This window comes from Doryrhamphus excisus, chromosome 8, assembly GCF_030265055.1.
Source record: "Doryrhamphus excisus isolate RoL2022-K1 chromosome 8, RoL_Dexc_1.0, whole genome shotgun sequence".
Taxonomy (NCBI): domain Eukaryota; kingdom Metazoa; phylum Chordata; class Actinopteri; order Syngnathiformes; family Syngnathidae; genus Doryrhamphus; species Doryrhamphus excisus.
In genome coordinates, this window is record NC_080473.1 from 63,608 (window position 1) to 91,177 (window position 27,570).

The window sequence follows — 27,570 nt, forward strand, 5'->3', positions numbered from 1 at the left end:
CTAGCTCGGAACGCACCGTGATTGCTTGGTTGTGGTATTGCTGCAATCAAGCACCAAACAAATTGTTTCAAACAAACTTTCCTTTGTCCTAATTCCTTTGGCTCAGCACCAAATGGTGCAGCTCGGTAATGTCTTATGATGCACGCTTATTCACACTTCTCACATTTCTAGCAACAACTATGACACTTATTTACCATAAAACCAGCATTCCAAAAGATTTCAACCATCCTGTCACTGACAAAATATACTTCATCAAATCATGAATTTATATATGCTAGTTTTATTTAACTTCAATGTTCATACAATTAATTCCATGAAAAATCGCCCTGACAACCCATTATTTCAAAAGCGCTCCAGCAAGGCAAGATTACGCGTGCCGTGCAGGTGAGCAAATCAAGTTTCTGTCAGGTTAACTTCCTCTGAGCTCACTCGGAAACAAACATTCACTTTAAGAGGAAGGACAAGTACCAAATGCAAGCCTTAGCAACCACTTAAAACGCCAGCACTGCAGGGCTGGAAAAGTACTAAGAGTTTACCAGAGACCTCCGTGGCGGCACAGCGGCTGCTCGGAGCGTGTACCCGAATACAGTGCACCTTACTGGGCCACAGCTGATGGCCCCTCCCCATATATTCTGCTTCTCCTGGTAGTAGTCTTGTGCTAGTAGTCATGTTATGATATTTCATTAGGACTCGTCGACACATCCTCATTTGTTCCTTCTTACCTCTAGCTTTGCCCTAACTAACCGTTAACTAACTAGCTACACCACTGACTAACTAAGCCACTAACTACTTGCATCTAAATGGGAATAAAGTACATATAAAGAAGCTATTGATTATCGGTACCATATTGGTAATAAGTAGCAGAAAGTTGTTATTGGTTTGAAAATAAGATGTTGTGCATCTGTAATATAACATTCCTAAATGATAACTGCCTATTGTTAATCCAAAAATATGTCATATGTCAGCAAGGTGAACTTATTCTTGGCCTAAAGAAGCATCTTGTATATCTAAACAGGTGTTCTATACCACTATATATATATATATATATATTCCACAACTATGACAATATCCCATTTATGATTATTGAGCCCAACCCTACACTGGAAGCAATCACCACAAGGAAGGAGGGACTGTTGTTTTATGTGTAGGAGGGAGGAAGAACAATGGAGGCTAAGTCAGTCGCACAACAAATTCACTTTTTTTTTTTGGGCTACTTTTTAGCCTTTTGTTGTGAGTGCTTTCATACGGGGGAGGGGCTCAGCATCTCTGATAGAAAGCCTGCAGTTGATACTTTTGATGTCTGTGTTTCACTGCTAATGTTTTCAATAGAGCATCAAAGGAAAAGTGCATTTTTTAAAAAAATGTCGCCTGTCAGACACACACATTTCTCTTTTTTGTGTTGTGAAGATACCAAAAGAGGTAAAAGAGGCAGCTAATGAGAGCACGTCATGGGACACACCTAGAAAGGCGGCTATTTAAAGAGCTCCAAAAAGCTCCAGCAAGGTTCTCTATCCATGCTGCATGTACAGCTACATTGATGATGATATGTCATACTTCCTTCCTGGATGCATTGATTTTACATAGCAAGATATGTAGCATTAGCTTTGGTTAGTGGCCTGAGGCATTGGGAGCCTGAAGCTAGCCGCTGGGGTGTGACCATACGATGAATCCCGCACCTTTTTTATTGGGTATGTGGGGGCCAGAAATGGTCCTGTACAAGTTAGTCAGACGTCAGCCATTTTGTTTGTACTCAACTTCCTGTGGTTTCTTCTCAAAAGTGTGACGTTTCAGCAACTTCATGTTGATAATATGCATCTATGGTCACATGGGAGCGCTTCTACTTTGGGGAGGGGTTAACTGGCGTCTTAGCGGGCGGAGGTATACATCCACAAAAAGCCTTCAGTGTGTGTGGCGCTGATAAGGAGTGGAGAGAAGCGGCACTCTCTCCCATGACTGCATGTGTGGGAGGGAGAGGAGGCGGCTCATGTGTAAGCTGGGGGAGGGGGCTGGCTCGGACGGATGGATAAGTTCTGGTCTGGCCCCTCCCAGCTTCCCAGGGAGCGCCCCGGGCCGCGCTCCATTCAGTTGCAGAGGTAGTGTAAACATTGATTGAATGGTGATGAGGAAGGTGCCGGGGGTGCGCAGGAGAGCACAGGGGAGAGTGACACACAAACACCCCCACCCCACCCCACCCCACACCCTGGCAGGACTTTTGCTCTTACACCTCTTGTTGTCTTCCTGATAAAAACTCAAGGAAAAACTTGCCCCCCCCCCAAAAAAAAACAGGGCCCAAAGATGTGCCTCCCATACACCCTGACTTGTTGTCATACAGTATGCTAGCAGAAGAAAGGCTAAAAAACATCAACATCATAGGATGTGCTAGTGTGCCTAATGAAGTGTCCTGTGTGAGCGCTTGCGGCGTGAGCTTCCATAAAGACACAGTGGGTCCAATGAGATCGAAACAATAACAGGATAAGGCACGACTGATGCAACGCAGCAAACCAACAAAGCCGGTCTTAGTCAGCGTGTGGGAGGGGATCAGGTCTTACAGGAATTGCGCTTGTTCAGGACAGCGGGGACAAAACTTGCGTCGGGACTTCCTTTATGTGACACAACCTGCTGCACTGGCGCCGCTCCAGCATGCTTGCCTGCCAGTCAACTTGTAAGTCCTGTTGTGCTCTTTTCTTCTTTTTGGTTAAACACGTCACCCAGCATTGCAGGCTGCACGCACACACACGTGCACATTGAGTGAAACAGTCTAATTCTGTTGAGCAGAATTAAGGTATACGCAATGCTTTGTTTACATGTCAATATTCATCATGTGCACGTTCTTCCTGTGTGTATCAAGTAACACTTAGCACTGTTATGACAGGTGTTAGCATGCCGACATTTTCACGTTAGCATGGTAACATTAGCATAGTAGCATTTTCATGTCATAGAACTCTCATGCTAAGTGTTACCATGTTAATGTTAGCCTTGGTAGTAGGGTTGGGCGATATGGACTCAGGAAACCTTTAGGATGTATCACGTTATGACAATATAAAATGATATAACATTTTAATTCAGCAGTCTTGTATAAAAAGCCACAAAGATAAAGCCATATAATGAAATACTCAAATTGTACTCAGTAGCTTTTTTATCAGTTTTATAGGTAAAACTCATTGAAACACTTCATGCTCTCATGCTAAGTGTTACCAGGTTAATGTTAGCTTTGGTAGTAGGGTTGGGCAATATGGACTCAGGCAACCTTTAGGATGTATACGATATGACGATATAAAATGATATAAAATTTTAATTCAGCAGTCTTGTATAAAAAGCTACAAAGATAAAGCCATATAATGAAATACTCAAATTGTACTCAGTAGCTTTTTTTATCCGTTTTATAGGTAAAACTCATTGAAACACTTAGTGCTATCATGCTAATGTTAGCATGTTAACGTTGCTAGCATGCAAACTTGTTTCAACTCTTAGTCACTTTTAATCAGACTTCATGCCTTCATAAAAATATGAAAACATGCATCAAATTTAATTCAGGTTTGTGTCAAATAGTACGAAACTCCTTAGGCAAAACAACGACAAAAACTATGTAGGCCTAAATTTTCTTTTTTAAATAATGACCCATTTGCCAGGAGCTCTTGGAATTGTGTAATGGCGGCCCTGGCCAATACCACCCATCCTTATTGTATCTACAGTTAATCCATGTGATCGGTATTAGTGGATCTTACTTATGGATGATTGGTATCGGAATCGGCACTATAAAATCTTGATTTATAGCATCCCTAATAACAACAATGCATTTATGTGGTTTTGTGCATCTCATAAATATGGTGACCTGTTGAATTGACAAGACAGCCATGTAAAACTGCTGTATTTCAAACACATACCCTCCTTCTGTCTTTGCAGCACTGAACCAGCAGAGGATCTCCCAGAGTGCACCAGTGAAGGGCGGCCAGCTGCCCTCCAGCACCCACAGCAGCGTCAACCAGCTGAGGCTGCAGAAGATCGAGAAGGAGAGGCTGAGACTGAAACAGGAGCTGCTTCGGCAAAGGCCTCAGGTTAGGATTGAGGCCATAACTTGTTTTTTGTTTGAGACTAACTTATAGTATTCCCGGGTCCGGGTTCAGGCGGTGATGTAGGTAAGTCATGTGATTCTGTTGTGTTACAAAGATGACGACAGTGGTCGGCTATTGTTGTTGTGGTTGTGATGCACCCACACGCACCCTGAATGTGTTGTAAAGACTAAGTGGTTCTTACAATGTGTTATTGGACACTTTGCTTGTAGAACATCTGGAATATACTTTTAAATGATGACTCATCTCTTGGTGGATTACACTTTCAACCCCCCCCCCATCTCCACCGCCTTTGATCGACCTTAGCTGCCATGAAGTCTCGTGACTCATCGGCAGTAATTATACCACTTCCTAGCGGCGATGTGTCACGGTGTGTGGGGGCGGTGCGGCCCGAGTTCAGGAGTTTACTCAAGGCTGCGTCCTCTTAACAGCACAATCACAGATTTATGATTATGATGATAAATGAGGAACTTTGTGTGCTGTGTCACTCACGCACCCATTCTTTAAAGTTCATCGGAAGCGAGCTGAGCATGTGCACACACTGTCGTAAAATGTGTTTACTATATGCTAGACCTGTTTCTACATTTCATCGCTTCCACATGCTTAGAAAACTGGCATGCTAACACACATGAAAGATGTACACAACATACTGTATGCTGGTCATGCTAACAGAGCCTGCTAACACAAAGGAAAGATATGCACAACATATTGTATGCTGGTCATGCTAACAGAGCATGCTAACACACATTAAAGATGTACACAACATACTGTACGCTGGTCATGCTAACAGAGCATGCTAACACATGAAAGATGTACACAACAAAGGAAAGATATACACAACATATTGTACGCTGTTCATGCTAACAGAGCCTGCTAACACAAAGGAAAGATACGCACAACATATTGTATGCTGGTCATGCTAACAGATCATGCTAACACATAGGAAAGATGTACACACTGTACTGTACGCTGGTCATGCTAACAGAGCATGCTAACACATAGGAAAGATGTACACAACAAACGCTGGTCATGCTAACAGAGCATGCTAACACACCTGAAAGATGTACACAACATACTGTATGCTGGTCATGCTAACAGAGCATGCTAACACATAGGAAAGATATACACAACATATTGTACGCTGGTCATGCTAACAGACCATGCTAACACATAGGATGTACACAACATACTGTATGCTAGTCATGCTAACAGAGCATGATAACACATAAGAAAGATATACACAACATATTGTATGCTGGTCATGCTAACAGAGCATGCTAACACACATACAACATATTGTATGCTGGTCATGCTAACAGAGTATGCTAACACATGAAAGATGTACACAACATGCTATTTGCTGGTCATGCTAACAGATCATGCTAACACATAGGAAAGATATACACACTGTACTACAGTACGCTGGTCATGCGAACAGAGCATGCTAACACATAGGAAAGATATACACAACATATTGTACGCTTGTCATGCTAACAGAGCATGCTAACACATGAAAGATGTACACAACATACTATATGCTGGTCATGCTAACAGATTATGCTAACACATAGGAAAGATATACACACTGTACATATCTGGTCATGCTAACAGATCATGCTAACACATAGGAAAGATATACACACTGTACCGTACGCTGGTCATGCTAACAGAGCATGCTAACACATAGGAAAGATGTACACAACAAATGCTGGTCATGCTAACAGAGCATGCTAACACACATGAAAGATGTACACAACATACTGTATGCTAGTCATGCTAACAGAGCATGCTAACACATAGGAAAGATATACACAACATATTGTATGCTGGTCATGCTAACAGAGTATGCTAACACATGAAAGATGTACACAACATGCTATATGCTGGTCATGCTAACAGATCATGCTAACACATAGGAAAGATATACACAACATATTGTACGCTTGTCATGCTAACAGAGCATGCTAACACATAGGAAAGATATACACAACATATTGTATGCTGGTCATGCTAACAGAGCATGCTAACACATGGGAAAGATGTACACAACAAACGCTGGTCACGCTCCATTTTCTCATTTTCCAGGACACAATAACATCCCTTCATCATGTGCTCTTTGCCATCCACAGGATCTGGCTCTAAGGAACCAGCTGCCCACCAGTATGGATCAAGATGGTGGCACCAACCCCGTGTCATCCCCCATGGCCCAGGAGGCCCGCACCATGACAGCCAACAGCTCGGACCCATTCCTCAACAGGTTGGTTGGTGGCAAATGGAGAAAAGGGAAGCTGGGAAGTTTCAGAAGCTGCAGGTTGTCTTCCAAAATGAGCTGAGCACGTGGTCCAGTCAGTAGACGGCCCGACCTAATCTCCCCCTCGATACCCCCCGACCAGCCAACCTCCCACACTGCTCTCACAATGGCTTCATTCATGACGCCTCCGCTCAACTCTGCCGACATATTTTCCCTCTGCTTATTAGCACAGCTTGTCATATGTCGTCTCTTCTTGTCCTGTTTCAACCGCTGCTCTTTTTTCCGATGATAGCCCAATACACAGGAAGTGACGCACTTTCATCAACACTGTTTCCTCTTTGTGTCCCTCAGCGGGACGTACCACTCCAGGGATGAGAGCACAGACAGCGGCTTGAGCATGAGCAGCTACAGCGTCCCCCGCACTCCTGATGACTTCCTGAACAGCGTGGACGAGATGGACACAGGTGAGCCAATCAGGTGGAATTTTATCTTGCTTATATTGGTAACCAGGCGGCACGGCGGTCGAGTGGTTAGCGCGCCTAGCTCCTCGCAGCTAGGAGACCAGGGTTCAATTCCACCCTTCACCCTCGGCCATCTCTGTGTGGAGTTTGCATGTTCTCCCCGTGCATGCGTGGGTTTTCTCCGGGTACTCCGGTTTCCTCCCACATTCCAAAAACATGCTAGGTTAATTAGCCACTCCAAATTGTCCATAGGTATGAATGTGAGTGTGAATGGTTGTTTGTCTATATGTGCCCTGTGATTGGCTGGCGACCAGTCCAGGGTGTACCCCGCCTCTCGCCCGAAGACAGCTGGGATAGGCTCCAACACAGGAAAAAGCGTCAGAAAATGAATGAATGAAAAAAGGATTTCCTTTATCCAAAAACTGATGCCTGAACCGTCATTGGATATTGTTCTATGAGGGAAGGCGGATCATTGATTTTAGATTCCCATCTAAGACCTGGGGCAGACCCAGGACTCGTTGGAGGGATTATGTCTCACAGCTGGCCTGGGAACACCTTGGATGGACCTGGAAGAGGTGGCCAGACTCTGGGAAGTCTGAGACTGGGACTATTGAGACTGCTGGCCCACCTGAATCTATTTTATTTGATATTTATTTTGAAAATGTTCTTCCTTTCTGTCTTCCATAAATAAATCAGGGGACCCTCTTCCGACCTCCATGGGAACGCAGCCCAGCCGCTTCCCCGACTACCTGGATGCCATCCCGGGTACGGATGTGGACCTGGGCACCCTTGAGGGCGAGAGCATGGCGGTGGAAGGCGAGGAGCTGATGCCCAGCCTGCAGGAGGCGCTCAGCTCGGACATCCTCAACGACATGGAGTCCGTGCTGGCAGCTACCAAGATCGACAAGGAGAGCTTCCTCACATGGTTATAGACACCCACACAAACCCAGAGCGCCGTGCTCCCTCCTCTTCCTCCTCTCCTCCTCCCCCCTCCCCCGACACGCTGAAGTGCGGCGAACGTGTGAAGGATTCCTCCGTGCTTTGACGAGACATTTCAGCTCTGTGGCAGTATTCTCCTCACTCTTCATGTTGTCTGTGTCTTCAAGGCTGGCCCATGAGCAGACAGTAACAAAGCAAAGCTTTTCACACACAATCTCGGGCGTGTTCACCCCACTCCTGATGTCCCCATCATAGCTGATCTTGGCCTCTAGGACACGCTAGCTTTATTTCTTTAACGAGCCTGAGAAACCAAAAATGATGTATTTGACGCATTGAGAACAATACGGATTTGGAGTCAAGGTATCAAGAGGCCCCCGCTAGGACAGGTGGGATTGGGTGGCGGTCAGGAGGGTCCTGGGGGGGCCACCGCATCGCTGCTTGGCTGTGCCAGCAAGTCTAAGTTTTAACTAACTTCTTTTGTTACTTCAAGTGCCTTTGGCTTTTTTTTTTTTTTTTTTTTTTTTAGAGAAAGCGAGCAACACGAACAAGTTTCTCATCCCACCACGCTTTCTCTTTCTCATCTTTTTCTATCATCAAAATGTATTTTGGATTTATAAACACATTTTAATGGGATGTAGGGATTTGTTAGCCTCTTTATATCACAGCTTCTAATTCATCTTTTATCTCTTTGACTATTTGGACTTTTAGATAACACGTGTATGATGACTTTGATCAAAGTTGCTTATGTTGTTTGGAGTTTTTTCAATTGCATCACATCACTTCAGATGAAGAAAAGGTACAATGATCCACTTTGGTGGCTCTGTGGCCCATTTCAAAGTTTGCAGTTTGCGTCTTTCTCCGACGTGGCTCCTATTCCTGAACATGAACCAAAAAAAGCCAACGGATTATAAATCATAAATGGTCATCCCATCCAGATAGGAATTGATGACCGGATGAAAAGGATGTAATACACAAGTCATGCCTACGTGTGGCGCTGTAAACACAGAGGGAACCACCTGACCACCCATATTGTCTGTCGTGGAATTACTTCTGAGTCTGGTTTCATCCTGGCATCCACACGGGTGCCCTGAGAAGGTTTTTTTTTTTTTTAATGGCTGTAGGCGTGACTTATGTATTACATCCGTGTTACCCTTCCGTCTGGATGCAACTATTTAGTAATCCGTGTGGACTGGGGCCCAAGATAAAATATCAGGAGAATGTTGACTGCAGTGAGTCATGTCAGTGGAAATATTCAGAAATGACGTCAGCTTCTGGTCACGTGATGGCGATGGGGGGGTGATGTCATCGTTTTTGAAAGTTGCGGTTTGCTTGTTGTCTACATGGCGGATACATATCTGGTTGTCCCACTCTGGAAAATAGCATTTCAGGGCACCGGAGCGCTGTTTCCGTGTGGATGAAAGGAAGGATGAAGTAGGGATGCTCCCATCAAGGTTTTCTGATGCCGATTAATCCGTAAGAGAAATGGGCCGCCACCGATCACTTCAAGTTTATTATTGATGAGTGTTAATTTTGGAGATACTCTTCTTCAAGGAGAGTCCGGTGGAGCTCCAGCAGGACTTCCAGGGAGCACGTAGGTGGGCTCCAAGGAAGAAAGCAATAGATGAACTCGATGTCTTCCATTGCTGCTCATCTCTATTAGCTTTGCCTTATGACTGCCCCGCACTTACGGGCGAGTGTTGTTCATCGTTTTTGACTGATGATCACATTGTTAGCCGTATTCAATGAAAGCTTTCTAACCCCCATCACATGTTCTTCATGGCATGCGTTGGTAGGTAAGTTCCCCATGGGAAAATGGGAGATTGCCTTGGAAGGCGTTTATCGGCACCACATGCCATCAAAATGTGCCGACAGATTAGAGCATCCCTAGCTGAAAGGATAAATACTTGAAAACGTTCCCGCGTGGATAGCCCATGAGTCTTCCTGAGACGTTTGAGGACAGCTTGGACGTGTTGAAGCATGTTTGTGGACGGGCCAAGGTTGGACACTTTGGAGTTTTTCTTTCTTTTTGTGAGGATGAATGAAGAAACAATCACTTGTTATATCATCAGGACTTGTTGTGGCAGATTCCAAAGATTGTACTTTTTTTTTTTTTTTGACTTCCAGTTTGACAGTCCAGGAAAGAAGGTGTGATTTCTTGTGTGATCAAAGTATAAGCTAGCGAGGAACAAAGTGGTGATGGGTGGTGATACCAGGAGAGCCACGTCTTCTTTTTCTCCTCCTTGGACCAGGTTTTAGAGCAGAGAAGTATGTGATTTGAAAAGATTTCATCATGGCGCAGATCTCTCACGGTTTTATTTGGGAATGATGTTCACGCCACGTGATGTCGGCCCGCAGCAGACCCTCATGGTCGGGCGAGATGATTTGAACGCTAACTTCAGTATCTTTTGGTAGCATTAACTTGATGGAACAGTTTTTTTTTCCTATATTCTATATTGTTTGTGAGAAAGCTCCTTTTTAGATTGATGTGCTGATGACTTTGAACAGTGTTGGTGACAAACAAGAGTGGTACACTACAGTGCTTGTATTGCACGGCATTTTTTTTTTGTCACAAAAAGCTAATTTTAATGCTTGTTTAGCGGAGCACATTAGCTGTTGACCGTCATTGTAGCCGTAGAACTAATCACACCCAATTTTGTATTTAGTTTTTCTAAATGCACATGGAATGAATTTATATTCAGCGATGATCTGTTCATTGTGTCTTTTTTTTATAGATATGTGCATGTTTTAGAACCATACAATCTGTTACATTATATAAATATATATCCCTTCATATCAAAAACTCTGAAATTGGCTTGAAATAAAGTATATACTTTGTGGTAAAATGTTGATTCTTTTGTTGCACACTAATAATGTCACTTACTTTTTGCAAATATTGATCTGAAATTGGATAATCATGTAAAAAAATGTCATGTCCACGAGTTTAATGTCCAGGCTGGTACTGGTGGATGGTGGCTCCTTGTGCTTTTAATTTGATGTTCTTCCTGTCTTAGTGTTACGCAACACATCATCAATAAGATCAATGACATGGCTCTGTTGTGCCCATGTTTTGCTGAGGTGTTGAAAATCTTCCCTAGTGACTTGCTAATGTTGCTAATGCTATTTACACGCATTCTAGTCAATCATGCTAAGCTACGGCGCATGCGTGACGTGACGGGCCAAACGGTGGTTGCTGGTATCTCCGCAATCCATTCATCTATGACGTCATGTCTGATTCTTATCGATACTCATTTCAATAATGGATGAAGTAATGTTTGGATATATTTTAAACTACTGAGGTAGCGGGATGATTTACACAGTATATCCAAGCTAATATAAATATCAACAGAAAAAAACAGGAAAACATGTAAAATGTAAAAATGGTACTTTCAGGAAAAGTGAGAATTAGAATGAATTGAAATATTTCATGTTAATATTTCATACAAATGATTAGCAGTTAATATTTTTATATCTGGTTACATTGGTGAAGGTTAAGGATAATTAGGACGATATATAAATGTGTACTTACCGCCGCTTACCGCCGTTGGGCCAAGTCATTATGTGACGTGGCTATTTGGCGTCCTCTAGTGGTAGCAAGAAACTCGTTCAACCACTTCCGGATTTAACCGTAAACCCATGCAGCATAAAGAACATAAAAACGTTAAAAAAAACGTATTTACGCCAAAGATGTATTATCTTAATTATATATTTGATTGAAAGAGTGACATCTGTTGTCTTATTAATGATTATGACAAATACGTCGCGTCAGTCTTGACAAAAAATAAGATTTTGGAATGAGCTAGCTTATCTGACTCGCTGCCATTTTGGGAACATATCCTGGAATAGTCACATGACTGTCACATGACAAGCACAGCCTAAAAATAGCACACGCTTAAACACATTTAAATCTTGGAATAGGAAAAGGAGAGGAATAACTGCATTGGCAAAACAATGTCATCATTTTATTTATCGTATTATATTGTCTTGCTAATATCCCAATATTTGTTCAATTGCACAGAAAAGTCACATTTTTAAAATCATAAAAAGAAGCTCATATGGAAAAAGACATGTGGAGGAAAAGAATGAGGCTGGACAGTGAATGCAACAGCACAGCAGCGTGTTCACAGTGCCAGTTGGTTTTGTGTTGATGTACATGAATTCTTTCACAGTAAACACAACATTGACGTAAAGATGGCAAACCGAGCATCAGCACGTTTCACACGCACGCCACGTCCATCATGCTTCAAGTGTGGTTCCCCAGAATCTCATCCAGGTTGATATCTTTCATCCAGTCGTCGTTCCCCGAGCCTGACTTGAGCAGGGAATCTATGAAGTCCGAGTCCGTGTTTATCCCCGGAACCATGTTGTCTCCTTCGGGGAGGAAGTCAAAGGTCACGTGGTTGGGGCGCCCGCTGTGGTAGCTGCTACACGCGGCCTCTGGGAAGTTTCCCACCGGCACCCGCTGTTCTGGAGAGGACTGGTTCAGATTTGGTGCGGACGGGGAGCCGATCGCTGGCTGCATGAGTCTGGAACCTGCGTCTCTAACAGACGGGTTCATCGGTAGCATCCTGATGTCCGGTGCGACATGGTTGGGAGGTCCTAGGGGTCTTTGTAGGTACTGATGCTTTGGAGGTTCCAACTGAGCTTGCCGTCTTAGTCCGGTGGTCCCGGTCTTGCCGGACGAGCACCAGCCCATGTTGGTCATGGTGCCCCCCAGGCCCTGCCCTGCTACCCCCGGAGAATGAGAGTCAGCTGTCGTTCTCGGGTGTTGGCCACCCGCTACGTTGTTCATCCCGAATGAACTCCCTTGCGTGTTTGGACTCAGAAATCTGGGCTTGTTTGGGGATATTCGGTTCTGGTTGTTGTGCTGTGAGAACTGTCCGATGCAAGGGGCGGAATGACCCTCGAACCTGTGGTCTGACGGCGACAAGCTCATCTCACCCTGAAGGTGGCACCGGAGGTCCTTCTCAGCACTGGAGGACTGGGACGAGGTTGGACCTGAACATTTAGACAAGATATATCATCATTAAGACATAGAAAAAATAAGTGTACAGTACATTTTTACAGTATATCTATGTTCCATAATGTCAATGGAAGTGTCGTTAAGCAACACCTGAAGGTAAGGAAGAAATGAGGATGTGTGGAAGAAATACTATGACTTGACTACTACTACATCAGTACTATCAGGAATAACATTCACTTTAATTGGCCAACGATCATATCCATATATATATATATATATATATATATATATATATATATATATATATAGTATACACACACATCTTTTTGGTGAGAAATGGAACTCACCTGGGAAGACGTTCCCGCCCACCACACTTCTTTTATAATCCGGTGGTGGCCTGGTGAGATGACGACTGAACTGATCCTGTGTGTTGTCTTTGTCCTGAAAGAATAAATACACATACTTACACACCACACTTACTGTATATACAGCAGGCTTCTTTCAAATATTACGATTCACATTTATTATTTTGTACAAAATAATTCATTCATTTTCTACCGCTTTTCCTCACGAGGGTCGCAGGGGGTGCTGGAGCCTATCCCAGCTGTCTTCGGGCGAGAGGCGGGGTACACCCTGGACTGGTGGCCAGCCAATCACAGGGCACATATAGACAAACAACCATTCACACTCACATTCATACCTATGGACAATTTGGAGTGGCCAATTAACCTAGCATGTTTTTGGAATGTGGGAGGAAACCGGAGTACCCGGAGAAAACCCACGCATGCACGGGGAGAACATGCAAACTCCACACAGACATGGCCGAGGATGGAATTGAACCCTGGTCTCCTAGCTGTGAGGTCTGTGCGCTAACCGTATAAAATAATGTATGTGTAAAATTAACAACTTGTGATATTCTCATTGTGTTTTTGTTACTTTTTTAGTGAATTTGAGTGTCATCATGTCACCGGGCAGGTCGATCATCAAAAGTCAGAGTTGACTCACATGTTGTCCGATGTTTGTCCCAGTTCCCATTGATGCTCAATGCCTAATGTAAACCTAATCTAATTCCATCCTAATTCATTCAACAAAATTAATATTAAACCTTGTACATATTGTACGCTTGTACAATATTTGTAAATAATGTCCAATAATGGAGTGAAAGGACATAAAAATACTTCAAACATAACTGTGATGCCCGAGTTCAATTCCACACTCGGCCATGTCTGTGTGGAGTTTGCATGTTCTCCCCGTGCATGCGTGGGTTTTCTCTGGGTACTCCGGTTTCCTCCCACATTCCAAAAACATGCTAGGTTAATTGGCGACTAACTAACCAGCGACTCCAAATTGTCCATAGGTATGAATGTACTCACATTCATACCTATGGACAATTTGGAGTCGCTGAATGGTTGTTTGTCAATATGTGCCCTGTGATTGGCTGGCCACCAGTCCAATCACAGCTGGGAGACAGCTGGGATAGGCTCCAGCACCCCCGCGATCCTCGTGAGGATAAGCGGTAGAATGAATGAATAACTGTAATAATGCTAACACGATAGAATGTCCATCATGGTAGCACAGCAGCAGCCGCTATAAAAACAGAAAAGAACATACTGCATGGTGTCTCTGCATGGTGGGGGATTTGGCCGGGCCTTTAAGAGGGTGGGTGGGCGCTGGGGGTCGCAGCTGTCCAACGCTTCCGTTTGCAGGCATCCTGGGCCCAGGAGGGACACCCTAAAACACGAAAACCTGCATTAGGGTTTGATTTTGCCCATTTTTTAACACATACAAGTGCAACGAACATATTTTGCCACGAGAGGGAGACATTCTACAAGACATTTCGGTGCAGGCATCGGTAACAGCTACTACCATCTGCGGATAAACGATTTATTTTTAGAACGAGGTCCCCTTCTCATTTCTTAATTGTCTGTACAGAAAGTGAGGAAAATCCCTGAGACAGCAAGAAAAATGTGACAAATTGGGTTTATTGAGCACACTTGCTCTTCTACCAGAACCCATTTGGTCCCTGACACAGTATTGAAAAGCTGGAGTCAGCAGCCTGATAATATTGCACTGATGCAAAAAGAGAAAAGAAACATTGTGTGTATGAAGTGTGGAGGGTTAATGTTGAAAGGTCATTGTTGTAAGAGGAGCCAATAAATGCTGTTTATGTTTGTACAACTGAGTAATCCTGATGTGTCATTAAGCTCTTTTCCATGTTTCCTCCCCCCTTTTTTCCACAAATGAAGACCACATGTGGCATGAGTGGGAGCCCAGTGATTCGTGTAGCAAGCGGTATACAGGCGCTGATCCGGCCCGGCCTTGCCCGCTCTCACACTGCACTTCCTCCACACTAGACGTCATCCCCTGGGAGCGGTCTTGCATCTGGACTTGGCCTCAGCTCGCTTTCCCAGGAAAAAAGCGCTCCCTTCACAGCCCCTGCCACAGCCACCAGGCGGGTCTTGGCCCGCCCCCTCCCGTCCCAGGGCCCCCGAATTTGATGCTAATTGAGGAGGGCTGTGTTGTCGAGAGTTCGCCCACAAACAGTCTAGGTCCAATGTGAAGATGATGCCATTGCCCCCCCCGCCCCCCTCATAGTACAAGCATGAATTATGATCCACTACAACCCACTAATCCTAACCCACTAACCCAAACCTAATCTTACTTTGAAACCCCGACCCTAGTTTGAAACCCTTATCTTATCTTACTTTGAAATCCCAACTCTAGTTTGAAACCCTTATCTTATCTTACTTTGAAATCCCAACTCTAGTTTGAAACCCTTCTTTTACTTTGAAATCCTGACCCTAGTTTGAAACCCTTATCTTACTTTGAAATCCTAACCCTAGTTTGAAACCCTTCTTTTACTTTGAAATCCCAACCCTAGTTTGAAACCCTTGTCTTATCTCACTTTGAAATCCCAACCCTAGTTTGAAACCCTTCTTTTACTTTGAAATCCAGACTCTAGTTTGAAACCCTCACCTTACTTTAAAATCCCAACCCTAGCTTGAAACCCTTATTTTACTTTTAAATCCCGACCATAGTTTGAAACCCTTATCTTACTTTGAAATCCCAAATCTAGTTTGAAACCCTTCTTTTACTTTGAAATTCAGACCCGAGCTTGAAACCCTTATCTTACTCTGAAATCCCGACCCTAGTTTGAAATCCTTCTTTTACTTTGAAATCCCAACCCTAGTTTGAAACCCTTGTCTTATCTTACTTTGAAATCCCAACCCTAGTTTGAAACCCTTCTTTTACTTTGAAATCCCAACCATAGTTTGAAACCCTTCTTTTACATTGAAATCCAGACCCCAGTGTGAAACCCTTATCTTATCTTACTTTGAAATCCCGAGCCCTAGTTTGAAACCCTTATCTTATCTTACTTTGAAATCCCAACCCTAGTTTGAAACCCTTATTTTACTTTGAAATCCCGACCATAGTTTGAAACCCTTATCTTATCTTACTTTGTGTCACATCCTGGTGCCCTTGCTCTGTTCCCCAGTCTCCTCCCTGTTTTTGTGTCTCCCCAGATCCTCTGTTCCTGGCTGGAGGCGGAGCTGCTGAACACACCTGAAGCCAATTACTCCGCGTGCTCTTAAGCTGACTGCAGACAGCTGGGGAACGCCGGATTATTGCACTACAACCGCTACGCTACACATGCCGCAGCTCTGTCTCCTAGTTCCTTGTGTTTTTGCGTTCAGCAGCGCTCGCCTCTAGCCAACCCTCCTTGTGTTTTTCCATGGTGCTCCATTCCGACACCATCGCCTTTTGTTATTACCTTTTGGGCCTAATAAAGCCATCAGAACTCACTCACCTGTCTCCAGTCTCCGTGTCCGGGACCCAGACCCTCCGGGAGCGTAACAGAATAATCCGGCCAAAAGAAAAGGTATGGAACCCGGCGACGCGGACCCGGTCCAGAAGTCCCTTCGCCTTCAAGCCATGCGCCTCTCCAAACAAGAGGAACAATTCGGCGCACTCGGCGCTGGCATGCAGAACCTGGCCGAGAGGCAAGATGCACGCATGACCGCCCTTGAGACCCAGCTCAACGCCGTGCTCTCGGCCCTGCAAGTCCACCCGGCTCTCGCCGCACCTCCGGCTGCGGACGTCCCTCCGGATCCTTCCCCTCTGCCGGTTGTGCCCAGCCCTGCAGCCGTGTGCCCCCAGCTCTCGAAACCGGAGCGCTTCTCCGGGGACTCAGGTGACGTGCGCACCTTCCTGACTCAGTGCGAGCTGCACTTCGAGCTCCAAGCGGCCGCGTTCCCCACAGAACGCGCTCGAGTTGCCTTTGCCACCTCCCACCTCACGGGCAAGGCGGGCGCCTGGGCCACGGCGGAATGGAGCCGTCGCTCGGCCATCTGTTCCTCCTTTTCCTCGTTTGCAAAGGCGTTGGAGCAAGTATTCCAACGGAATCTCCCCGGCCGCGAGGCTGCCCGGACCCTCCTGAGGCTTCGCCAAGACAAGCTCAGCGTTTCGGACTACGCGATCGAGTTCCGCGCCCTCGCAGCAATGAGCGACTGGAACCCCTCAGCTCTCCTGGACGTGTTCTCCGACGGGCTCGCGGAGCGAATCAGAGACCACATGATTCCCCTGGAGACGCCGGGCGATCTGGACGAGTTGATCGCCCTGGCAGTCCGCATCGAGAAGCGCCTGAACTTCCGCGAGCAGGACCGGCTCCTCCGACGCGCCGCGCCGACCTTCGTTCGGAGATCCCCCGATGAGCCCGCCCTCTTCCATCGGCCGTCCACCTCCATGGGGGCACCACCTATGCTGGCACCGGAGGAACCGATGCAGCTCGGCGGACATCGTCTCACGCCGGCCGAAAGGAGGCGTCGCATCCAGCTACGTCTCTGCATCTACTGCGGACAGCCCGACCACAACATCTCCCGCTGTCCCCTCCGCCCAGGCAGCCAACGCTCCCAAGCTACGGTCACGCCCTCTCCTGGTTCGTCGGTGGTCTCACGGACCGCACTTCCTGCCTCGACCACGCCTGCTGCCAGCCGCTTGCAGTTGCCAGGTACACTCTCCTGGTCTGATATCAGTATTGATATCAAGGCTTTTATCGACTCTGGCTCGGACGACTGCTTCCTCGACGAAGCGTTTGTGGTTAGCGCTTCTATCCCGGTGGTGCCGCTCTCGACGGCCAAAGTCGTACGCTCCTTGGATGGGCGCCACCTCGCTAGTGTCACTCACCAGACACACTCTCTGTCGCTCCGCCTATCTGGCAACCACGTCGAAAACTTGACTTTTTTCATCATCCCCTCGCGCTCCGCTCCCGTGGTGTTAGGGCTTAATTGGCTAAGCAGACACAACCCTCACATTGACTGGGCTAAGCCAGCCATTGCTAACTGGAGCATTTTCTGTCACACGCATTGCTTGAGGGGGGCGTGTCCCCGTCTGCCGGCCGCTCGCGCCGTTACCCCCGAGCTCATAGATCTCTCCTCTGTTCCCTCCGCTTACCACGATCTTCGCGACGTATTCAGTAAGAGCAGGGCCATGTCACTCCCCCCTCACCGTCCCTACGACTGCAGTATTAATCTTCACCCCGGTGCCACACTCCCCACCTCACGCCTGTATAACGTGTCGAAGCCTGAGAGAGAGGCACTCGAGGAATATATTTCTTCCTCTCTCGCGTCGGGCCTCATTCGCCCCTCCTCCTCTCCTTTAGCTGCCGGCTTTTTCTTTGTTGAGAAGAAGGACAAATCACTCCGTCCATGCGTGGACTACCGGGCCCTCAATAATATCACAGTTAAAAATAAATACCCACTTCCCTTACTGGACTCTGCTTTCAATTCCCTCCACTCAGCTAAGTTCTTCACCAAACTCGACCTCCGCAACGCCTACCACCTTGTCCGCATCCGAGAGGGGGACGAGTGGAAGACTGCATTCAACACCCCTATTGGCCACTTCGAGTACCTCGTTATGCCTTTTGGCCTCACCAACGCGCCCGCCGTTTTTCAGTGCCTCATAAACGATGTCCTTCGCGACATGCTGGGTCGTTTTGTTTTCGTCTACCTCGATGACATTTTGATTTTTTCTGCCACTCTCGAGGAGCATATCCAGCAGGTGCGGCTGGTCTTACAGAGGCTCCTTGAGAATAAGCTTTTTGTTAAAGCGGAGAAATGCACCTTCCATTCGTCGTCTGTCTCTTTTCTGGGGTTTGTGGTGGAGAAGGGGCAACTCCGAGCCGACCCTGCCAAAATCCAGGCTGTGGTCGAATGGCTCCCTCCTACATCAAGGAAGGACCTGCAAAGGTTTCTGGGCTTTGCTAATTTCTACCGCCGCTTCGTTCAGAATTTCAGTCGGGTCGCAGAACCTTTGAACAGGCTCACATCCCCTAAGGTTCCTTTTGTGTGGTCCCCAGACGCCAATTCCGCCTTTGAGAGACTTAAGTTGTGTTTTACCTCTGCACCTGTTCTTGTCCACCCTGACCCTCTCTGTCAATTCTTTGTCGAGGTGGACGCGTCCGACACCGGCGTGGGGGCTGTCCTCTCCCAGCGCTCCACCACCGATCAGAAGCTGCACCCCTGTGCCTTCTTCTCTCGCCGTCTGACCCCGGCGGAACGCAACTATGACATTGGCAACAGGGAGTTACTGGCCGTCGTCTTGGCCCTACAGGAGTGGAGGCACTGGCTGGAGGGTTCGGCGGTCCCCTTCATCGTTCTGACAGACCACAAGAACTTGGCTTACCTCCGCTCTGCTCACAGACTTAACCCACGGCAGGCACGCTGGGCCCTCTTCCTCACCAGATTCGATTTTACCCTGACCTACCGCCCTGGTTCCCGGAATGGCAAGCCCGATGCCCTGTCTAGGATGCACTCCCCTCCCTCGCACACACCTCGTCGGGAAACCATCCTCCCACCGTCCCGCATCCTGGGAGGCCTTCAGTGGGACGTGGAGAAGCAAGTGTTGGACGCTTTGAAGGACTCTCCTCCCCCGGGGGGCTGCCCGACCGGACGCCTGTTTGTTGTCCCTGCTCTCCGCCCAGAGGTTCTTCGCTGGGCGCACGAATCAAAGCTCGCATGCCATCCCGGAGTTTCGCGCACCACCTTCCTCCTGGCGCAGAGGTTTTGGTGGCCTTCCCTGCGCTCGGACGTCGCTGAGTTTGTGGCCGCGTGCACTACATGTTCCCGTAACAAATCCTCCCATCAGGCCCCTGCAGGCCTTCTATGCCCCCTGCCCATCCCTTCCCGGCCCTGGTCCCACGTGGCGTTGGATTTTGTCACCGGCCTTCCCCCATCCAACGGGAACACTGTCATCCTCACCATAGTGGACCGCTTTTCCAAGATGGCCCACTTCGTCGCCCTCCCCAAGCTCCCCTCAGCCCTCGAGACCGCCCAGCTTCTGGTCCTCCATGTATTCCGGCTCCACGGCATCCCCATCGACGTGGTCTCCGACAGGGGTCCCCAATTCTCCTCGGCCGTTTGGAAGGCGTTTTGCAAGGCGCTGGGGGCGACCGCCAGCCTGTCCTCGGGCTACCACCCTCAAACTAACGGCCAGTCCGAGCGAGCAAACCAGGACCTGGAGGCCGCCATCCGCTGCGTGTGCCACCAGCAGCCGGCCTCCTGGGCCATCAACTTGCCCTGGATCGAGTATGCCCGCAACTCCCTGGTCAGTTCCGCCACGGGTCTCTCTCCCTTCCATGGGGCTTATGGGTACCAACCCCCAGCCTTCCCCTCACAGGAGGCAGAGTCTTCTGTCCCCTCGGTGTCCGCCCACCTGCGCCGCGCTCGCCTGGCTTGGCGCAACACCCGGATGGCCCTGGCACGCACAGCGGAGCGCAACCAGCGCCTGGCCAACCGCCACCGTGTGGCTGCACCTGAGTACAAGCCGGGACAGAGGGTTTGGCTGTCCACACGAGACCTGCCCCTCCACACCTGTTCGAAGAAGCTCCAACCAAGGTTCATCGGCCCTTATCCCGTGGAACGGGTCCTCAGCCCCTCCTCTGTGTTGCTCAGTCTCCCGGACTCTCTTGGTATCCATCCCACATTTCACGTCTCCCTCCTCAAACCAGTCAAGGTCAGTGACCTCAGCCCTCCAGAGGTGCCTCCTCCTCCTCCCAGGCTTATCGACGGCCACCCCGCATTCTCGGTCAAGGCCATTTTGGACGTGAGAAGAAGGGGCAGGGGTTTCCAGTACCTGGTCGACTGGGAGGGGTACAGCCCCGAGGACCGCTCGTGGGTCTCTCGCGCGCTCATCCTTGACCCTGACTTACTCTCGGACTTTTACCGTCGCTTCCCTGAGAAGCCAGGTAGGCCGCCAGGTGGCGCCCATCGTTAAGGGGGGGGTACTGTCACATCCTGGTGCCCTTGCTCTGTTCCCCAGTCTCCTCCCTGTTTTTGTGTCTCCCCAGATCCTCTGTTCCTGGCTGGAGGCGGAGCTGCTGAACACACCTGAAGCCAATTACTCCGCGTGCTCTTAAGCTGACTGCAGACAGCTGGGGAACGCCGGATTATTGCACTACAACCGCTACGCTACACATGCCGCAGCTCTGTCTCCTAGTTCCTTGTGTTTTTGCGTTCAGCAGCGCTCGCCTCTAGCCAACCCTCCTTGTGTTTTTCCATGGTGCTCCATTCCGACACCATCGCCTTTTGTTATTACCTTTTGGGCCTAATAAAGCCATCAGAACTCACTCACCTGTCTCCAGTCTCCGTGTCCGGGACCCAGACCCTCCGGGAGCGTAACACTTTGAAATCCCAACCCTAGTTTGAAACACTTATTTTACTTTGAAATCCCAACCATAGTTTGAAACCCTTATCTTACTTTGAAATCCCAAACCTAATTTGAAACCCTTCTTTTACTTTGAAATCCAGACCCTAGTTTTGAAACCCTTATCTTATCTTACTTTGAAATCCCAACCCTAGTTTGAAACCATTCTTTTACTTTGAAATCCTGACCCTAGTTTGATACCTTATCTTACTTTGAAATCCCAAACCTAGTTTGAAACCCTTCTTTTACTTTGAAATCCAGACTCTAGTTTGAAACCCTTATCTTACTTTGAAATCACAACCCTAGTTTGAAACCCTTATTTTACTTTGAAATCCCAACCCTAGTTTGAAACACTTATTTTACTTTGAAATTCCAACCATAGTTTGAAACCCTTATCTTACTTTGAAATCCCAAACCTAGTTTGAAACCCTTCTTTTACTTTGAAATCCCGACCCTAGTTTGAAACCCTTCTTTTACTTTGAAATCCCGACCCTAGTTTGAAACACTTATTTTACTTTGAAATTCCAACCATAGTTTGAAACCCTTATCTTACTTTGAAATCCCAAACCTAGTTTGAAACCCTTCTTTTACTTTGAAATCCCGACCCTAGTGTGAAACCCTTATCTTATCTTACTTTGAAATCCCAACCTTAGTTTGAAACCATTCTTTTACTTTGAAATCCCAACCCTAGTTTGAAACCCTTATATGTTTGTAACAAAAGCTTGTTATAAAAAAATAAATCGTATGAGATTAGATCGGCAAGACTGTAAAAAAATAGTTTGAACCCTAGTTTGAAATGACTAACAAAACTCCAAGCCCAGTTTAAAAACCCAGTTTTACTCTGAGGTTATACTTAGCCATGGGATTAAACCCTAATCTGAAAACTGCACAGAAACATACGGAAAGTTGTTCCCAAATGTTGGTTAGTGTTGGTACATTCGGCTGCTTTGAGTAGGTCACGCTTGCTCTTGACAAAGACGGCAGCAGATACAGTGAAGCACTTCACATACCCCCCCCCCCCCCCCCCCCCATCACAATAAATGAAGTGATTCAACCTGGGGCAGCAGGCTAAGCCGATTACTGTCATTCCCTACCACTTGTCCCTCGCAGCTAACAACTTCCAATTAGCAATTCCTGCTGCACATATCAGCGCCCTGCCAGCCGACCGCCATGGAGAGTGCGGCAACGAGACGACTTGCATGTTAATCTACTGTGTGCTGGCAATCTGTGTCATCGTCAGGAACAGAGACACTAAAAAAGTGCTGGTCCAATGACAACAAAAAGCATTGCTACTGCAGACAGGACTTCCCATCTTCCAGTAAATGATGGAATATTGAATCCTCCTGGTGATGCAACTAGGAATGGCGCCCTCACCTGGTGCTGTTGGCCCAACCTGAAGGGCAGTGCTCCGCCATGCTGGAGTGTCGTGGCGGTCTGGTGATTCTGGAAGTGGAGTGGCTGATGGTTTTGGGCGTCAGGAGGGGAATCCTGCTGGTTGGATGTCTTGTTGCCTGAGCTAGCCACCAAGGGCATCCCGTGATCCGAGGTGGCATTGGGGGTGAAGTGCCCCCTGGGTTTGGCGGCGAGTGCCTTCATCTCCACGTGATGGCCGTTGGTCTTGAAAAGGCCATTGTTGACACCTTTGGTCTGCGGAGGTAGTCTTGGCCTGGTCCCTTTGTCCTGGGGGAAGGTGCTGGTGGAGGAGTGTGTGCTCATGGTGGGCGCCCAACTTGCCAGTCCCGCGGGCAATGTGTGGTGGTGATGGTGGTGGAGTAGCAAGCTGGGCTGGTGCTGGTTGGCCGCCATCTGCTTCAGCTGCTCCGCATGGGAGATCTCGGGCCAACAGGGCATGGACCTGGGGGGCCCCACCTGAGTGTTAACCTTCTGTGTGGTGGTGGTGGAAGCAGTGCAAGAGGTGGTCATTGTAAACGACGGGCCCGCTGAGGCCGGCCGGAGCTGCGAAGAGCCACCGTGGACCTGACCGTAATCTGGAGAGTGCTCCATCTTGATGGTCTTCTCCAGGGGGGAGCACATGCTGGCCACTGCTCCCGCTGAGCTGGGTCGCCCCGGATCCAAACCAAAAGTGTCATCCTGCTTCAGCATCTTCTCAAACTCCAGGTCGTTGAGAGGAGGCACCGACTTGGTCAGCTCGTCAAAAAGATCCTGGAGCTCCGGGTCGATCTGACCTTCCTCTTTGAAATCAAAAATCATCTCCGCATGGGAACGCCCGCATGACTGGACCTCCACTGGTTCTTTCTTCATTTCCTTCAAGGTCATGCTGAAGACGTCAGAGGCCACAGCGTGCGGCATCATGTAGTTCTTCCTGTGCACCGCCATGGCCGACGAGGCTTGCAAAGAGTGGGCATGGCCTAAGTTGTGGTTGCCCTGGGCTCGCCCCATTCCACCAGCTTCTACACGGACTCGCTTGAAATCAGAAGTGGAGAAAGCGCAGGAGTTCTGCTTAGGCACATGTCCCTCCATCTTCCTCCGCAAAGACCCTTGAAGCTGGAAAACACAACGAGAAACACTCAACACAAACGCCACAGACTTTTCATCTTCCTGGGACTCCATCTTACTTAAACCTCATATTCCTAAGACTCCATCTTACTTAAACCCAATCTTCCGAAGACTCCATCTTACTTAAACCCAATCTTCCTAAGACTCCTTCTTACTTAAACACCATCTTGCTAAGATTACATCTTACTTAAACCCCAACTTCCCAAGACTCCATCTTATTTAAACCCCATGTTTCTAAGACTTCAGCTTCCTAAGACTCCATCTTACTTAAATCTCATATTCCAAAGACTCCTTCTTACTTAAACACAATCTTCCTAAGACTCATCTTACTTAAATCTCATATTCCCAAGACTCCATCTTACTTCAACTTCATATTCCACAGACTCCTTCTTACTTAAACCCCATCTTCCTAAGACTACATCTTACTTAAAGCCCATCTTTCTAAGACTTCATCTTCCGAAGACTCTGGCTTCATAAGACTCTATCTTACTTAAACCTCATACTAAGTAAGACTCCATCTTACTTAAACCCCATTTTTCTAAGACTCCAGCTTCCTAAGACTCCATTTTACTTAAACTTCATATTCCTAAGGCTCCTTCTTACTTAAACCTCATATTCCTAAGACTCCTTCTTACTTAAACCCCATCTTCCTAAGACTACATCTTACTTAAAGCCAGTCTTTCTAAAACTCCATCTTCCGAAGACTCTATCTTACTTCAACCTCGTATTCCTAAGACTCCATCTTACTTAAACCCCATCTTTCTAAAACTCCATCTTATTTAAACCCCATATTTTTAAGACTTCGGCTTCCTAAGACTCACTTACTTAAATCTCATATCCTTAAGACTCCTTCTTACTTAAGCCCAATCTTCCTAAGAGTCATCTTACTTAAACATCATATTCCAAAGATTCCTTCTTACTTAAACTGTGTCTTCCTAAGACTACATCTTACTTAAAGCCCATCTTTCTAAGACTCCATCTTCCGAAGACTCCATCTTCCTGGGACTCAACCTTACTTAAACCCCATAAGACTCTAGCTTCATAAGACTCTATCTTACTTAAACCTCATATTCCAAAGACTTCATCTTACTTAAACCTCATATTCCAAAGACTCCTTCTTACTTAAACCCCATCTTCCTAAGACTACATCTTACTTAAAGCCCATCTTTCTAGGACTCCATCTTCCGAAGACTCCATGTGACTTAACTCCATCTTCCTGAGACTCCAGCTTCCTAAGACTCCATCTTACTTAAACTTCATATTCCTAAGGCTCAATCTTACTTAACCTCATATTCCAAAGACTCCTTCTTACTTAAACCCAATCTTCCCAAGACTCATCTTACTTAAACCTTATTTTCCCAAGACTCCATCTTACTTGAACTTCATATTCTTAAGGCTCCTTCTTACGTAAACCCCATCTTCCTAAGATTACATATTCCTTAGACTCCTTCTTACTTAAACCCCATCTTCCTAAGACTACATCTTGCTAAAACTCCATCTTACTTAAACCCCATCTTCCTAAGACTCCACCTTACTTAAACACCATTTTTCTAGGACTCCATCTTCCTACGACTCCATCTTACTTAAACTCCATCTTCCTAAGATTCAATTTTATTTTCATATTAAAATGAATTACAATTATTTTCTACTATTGTAGAAAAAGCTGTTCGATTCTCCATGTGGAGTTTGCATGTTCTCCCTGTGCATGCGTGGGTTTTCTCCGGGTATTCCGGTTTCCTCCCACATTCCAAAAACATGCTAAGTTAACTGTCGACTTCAAATTGTCTGTAGGAATGTGAATGATTGTGTGTCTACAGTATGTGCAGTGTGCCACCAGTCCAGGGTCACCTGAAGTCAGCTGGGATAAGCTCCAGCATACCCCCACCACCCGAATAAGAATAAGCAGCATAGAAAATGGATGGATGGAGTTTCAAGTTATTCATAGCTAAATATAACATTTAGCTATGAATAACTTGAAACTCTAGTTTAAAAACCTAGTCTTACTTTGACCCAAGATTGAAACCCCAGTTTGAAATAACCCAACCCAAAACCCCTCCCCTGGTTTGAAACCCCAATCTTACTTTAAAATGACCCAGAACGCTCATAATAGGATTATTTAGGCATTCATCAGGGATCCGAATAGTTATGTCAAAGTTGGGTTAGGTTGAGGTTTTGGTTTGGGTTAGTCTACTGTTTGTTTCAAATGTAACCACGCCCACAGTGACAAGAGATGGTTTTAAAATGTTTTTTACCAAGCAGGAACACATTCAGCTGCAAAGCAAATGCAATTTCCAACGCACGCAAGAGGGTTATTTCTGATGTATTCTGGGCGCTGTGGATGGGCTCAGGCGATAACGAAGGAAGCTGATACTGTCGGCGCACCGCGGGGGGAGCACAAGGGGGCCTTTGTCTGCTTGGCTCATTTGCATACATTAAAAACCTTCCTCCATTGCATTTCTCCTCGCATGAACACTCATTTACAGCAACGGCGCTAATCACACCCAAAAGCGGATCCTAGCCTCTTTTGCATATTTCCAGCTGCAGATATTTCCCGCCATAGCAAGGCAGTAAAACGCTGCTGGAGTCTATAAAGTGTTCACCCGTGGTGGCATCAAATGTTATCTGATCAAATGTACAAAGCCTCACGCTCACGGTGGGAACAACATTCCCAGCAGCTGGCACACGTTACATGAACATGCGTCACCGCCCGCCGGCTTGAGGAGCCGCAGCTCTGTTTGTGCTCTTAACAGTTACTTGGAACCACATCCACACGTTTTAATCAAGGTGCAAGGTGACGCACCGGCAATCATTATCATCTTCTTCTCTCAGCTCAGCACAGCAGGAGAAACTACTGGAAGGGTGGAAAACTATGAAATATCCTCGGAAAAGACAGCAAATAAAGCACTCTCATGGTGCGATGCTCGCAAAAGACGGCAGTGGCAGGCTGAGTGCAGTTTTGTGGTAAATGGCAAAGGTATGAATGTGAGTGTGGACGGTGCCCTGCCATTGGCTGGAAACCAGTCCAGGGCATACCCCGCCTCTCCCCCTTAGACAGCTGGGATAGGCTCCTAGGCCGTCTAACTCAAAGATCGTGACAACTAATATGTCCACCCATAGTACCGCGGTCATTCCAGTACCGCACAATACTAGCGAGGCAGCTAACAATGTGCTAAAAAGTCCTCGCACCATTTCTGATTTTTCCTTTTTTTGGATGTTTGACACACTCCAATGTTTCAGATCATCAAACATATGAAATATTAGTCACTGACAACATATGGTTTTGGTTTCGCAATTGTTGAAGTGAGGCATGTACTTCTTTGGATGTTGTTGTGGGGTCTTTTGCGACCTCCTCGATGAGTCGTGTTGCTGTTGCTCTCTTGGGGTCTTTTTGGTTGGCCGGCCACTCCTGGTGAAGGTTTACCACCCTTCCATGTTGTGGATAATGGCTCTCACTGTGGTTGGCTGGGGTCCCAAAGTTTACAAAGTGACATCTCAGTTAAGTTATGTTAGTTTTAATGGAGGGAATGTGGGAAAATCACTTTTGTACTGTAGATATACTGTAGATATTTTCCTCTAGTTTCATTTCAAAAGTGAATGAATTTTTAACTTGTGTTGTCATTGGCTGATATTTCAATGTGTTTGATGAACGGGATGACACAACAGTTTCATACC

General features: G+C 46.8%; 2 protein-coding genes across 2 annotated transcripts in view; one reads left to right on the forward strand and one right to left on the reverse strand.

Annotated features, from left to right (window-relative positions):
- The window catches only part of yap1 (Yes1 associated transcriptional regulator), a 37,274-nt gene extending 26,693 nt beyond the window's left edge, over positions 1-10,581 (forward strand). The window contains exons 5-8 of the mRNA XM_058079135.1: positions 3,904-4,055; positions 6,200-6,327; positions 6,673-6,785; positions 7,479-10,581. Coding sequence (XP_057935118.1) covers positions 3,904-4,055; positions 6,200-6,327; positions 6,673-6,785; positions 7,479-7,714 — 629 coding nt within the window. The 3' untranslated portion in view covers positions 7,715-10,581. The remainder of the gene's footprint in view (positions 1-3,903; positions 4,056-6,199; positions 6,328-6,672; positions 6,786-7,478) is intronic.
- Positions 8,289-27,570, reverse strand: part of zmp:0000001236 (mastermind-like protein 2) — a 37,424-nt gene continuing 18,142 nt past the window's right edge. Inside the window, exons 2-5 of the mRNA XM_058079134.1 lie at positions 22,756-23,886; positions 14,293-14,412; positions 13,029-13,122; positions 8,289-12,716 (exon numbers count right to left, since the gene is read on the reverse strand). Coding sequence (XP_057935117.1) covers positions 11,962-12,716; positions 13,029-13,122; positions 14,293-14,412; positions 22,756-23,886 — 2,100 coding nt within the window. The 3' untranslated portion in view covers positions 8,289-11,961. The remainder of the gene's footprint in view (positions 12,717-13,028; positions 13,123-14,292; positions 14,413-22,755; positions 23,887-27,570) is intronic.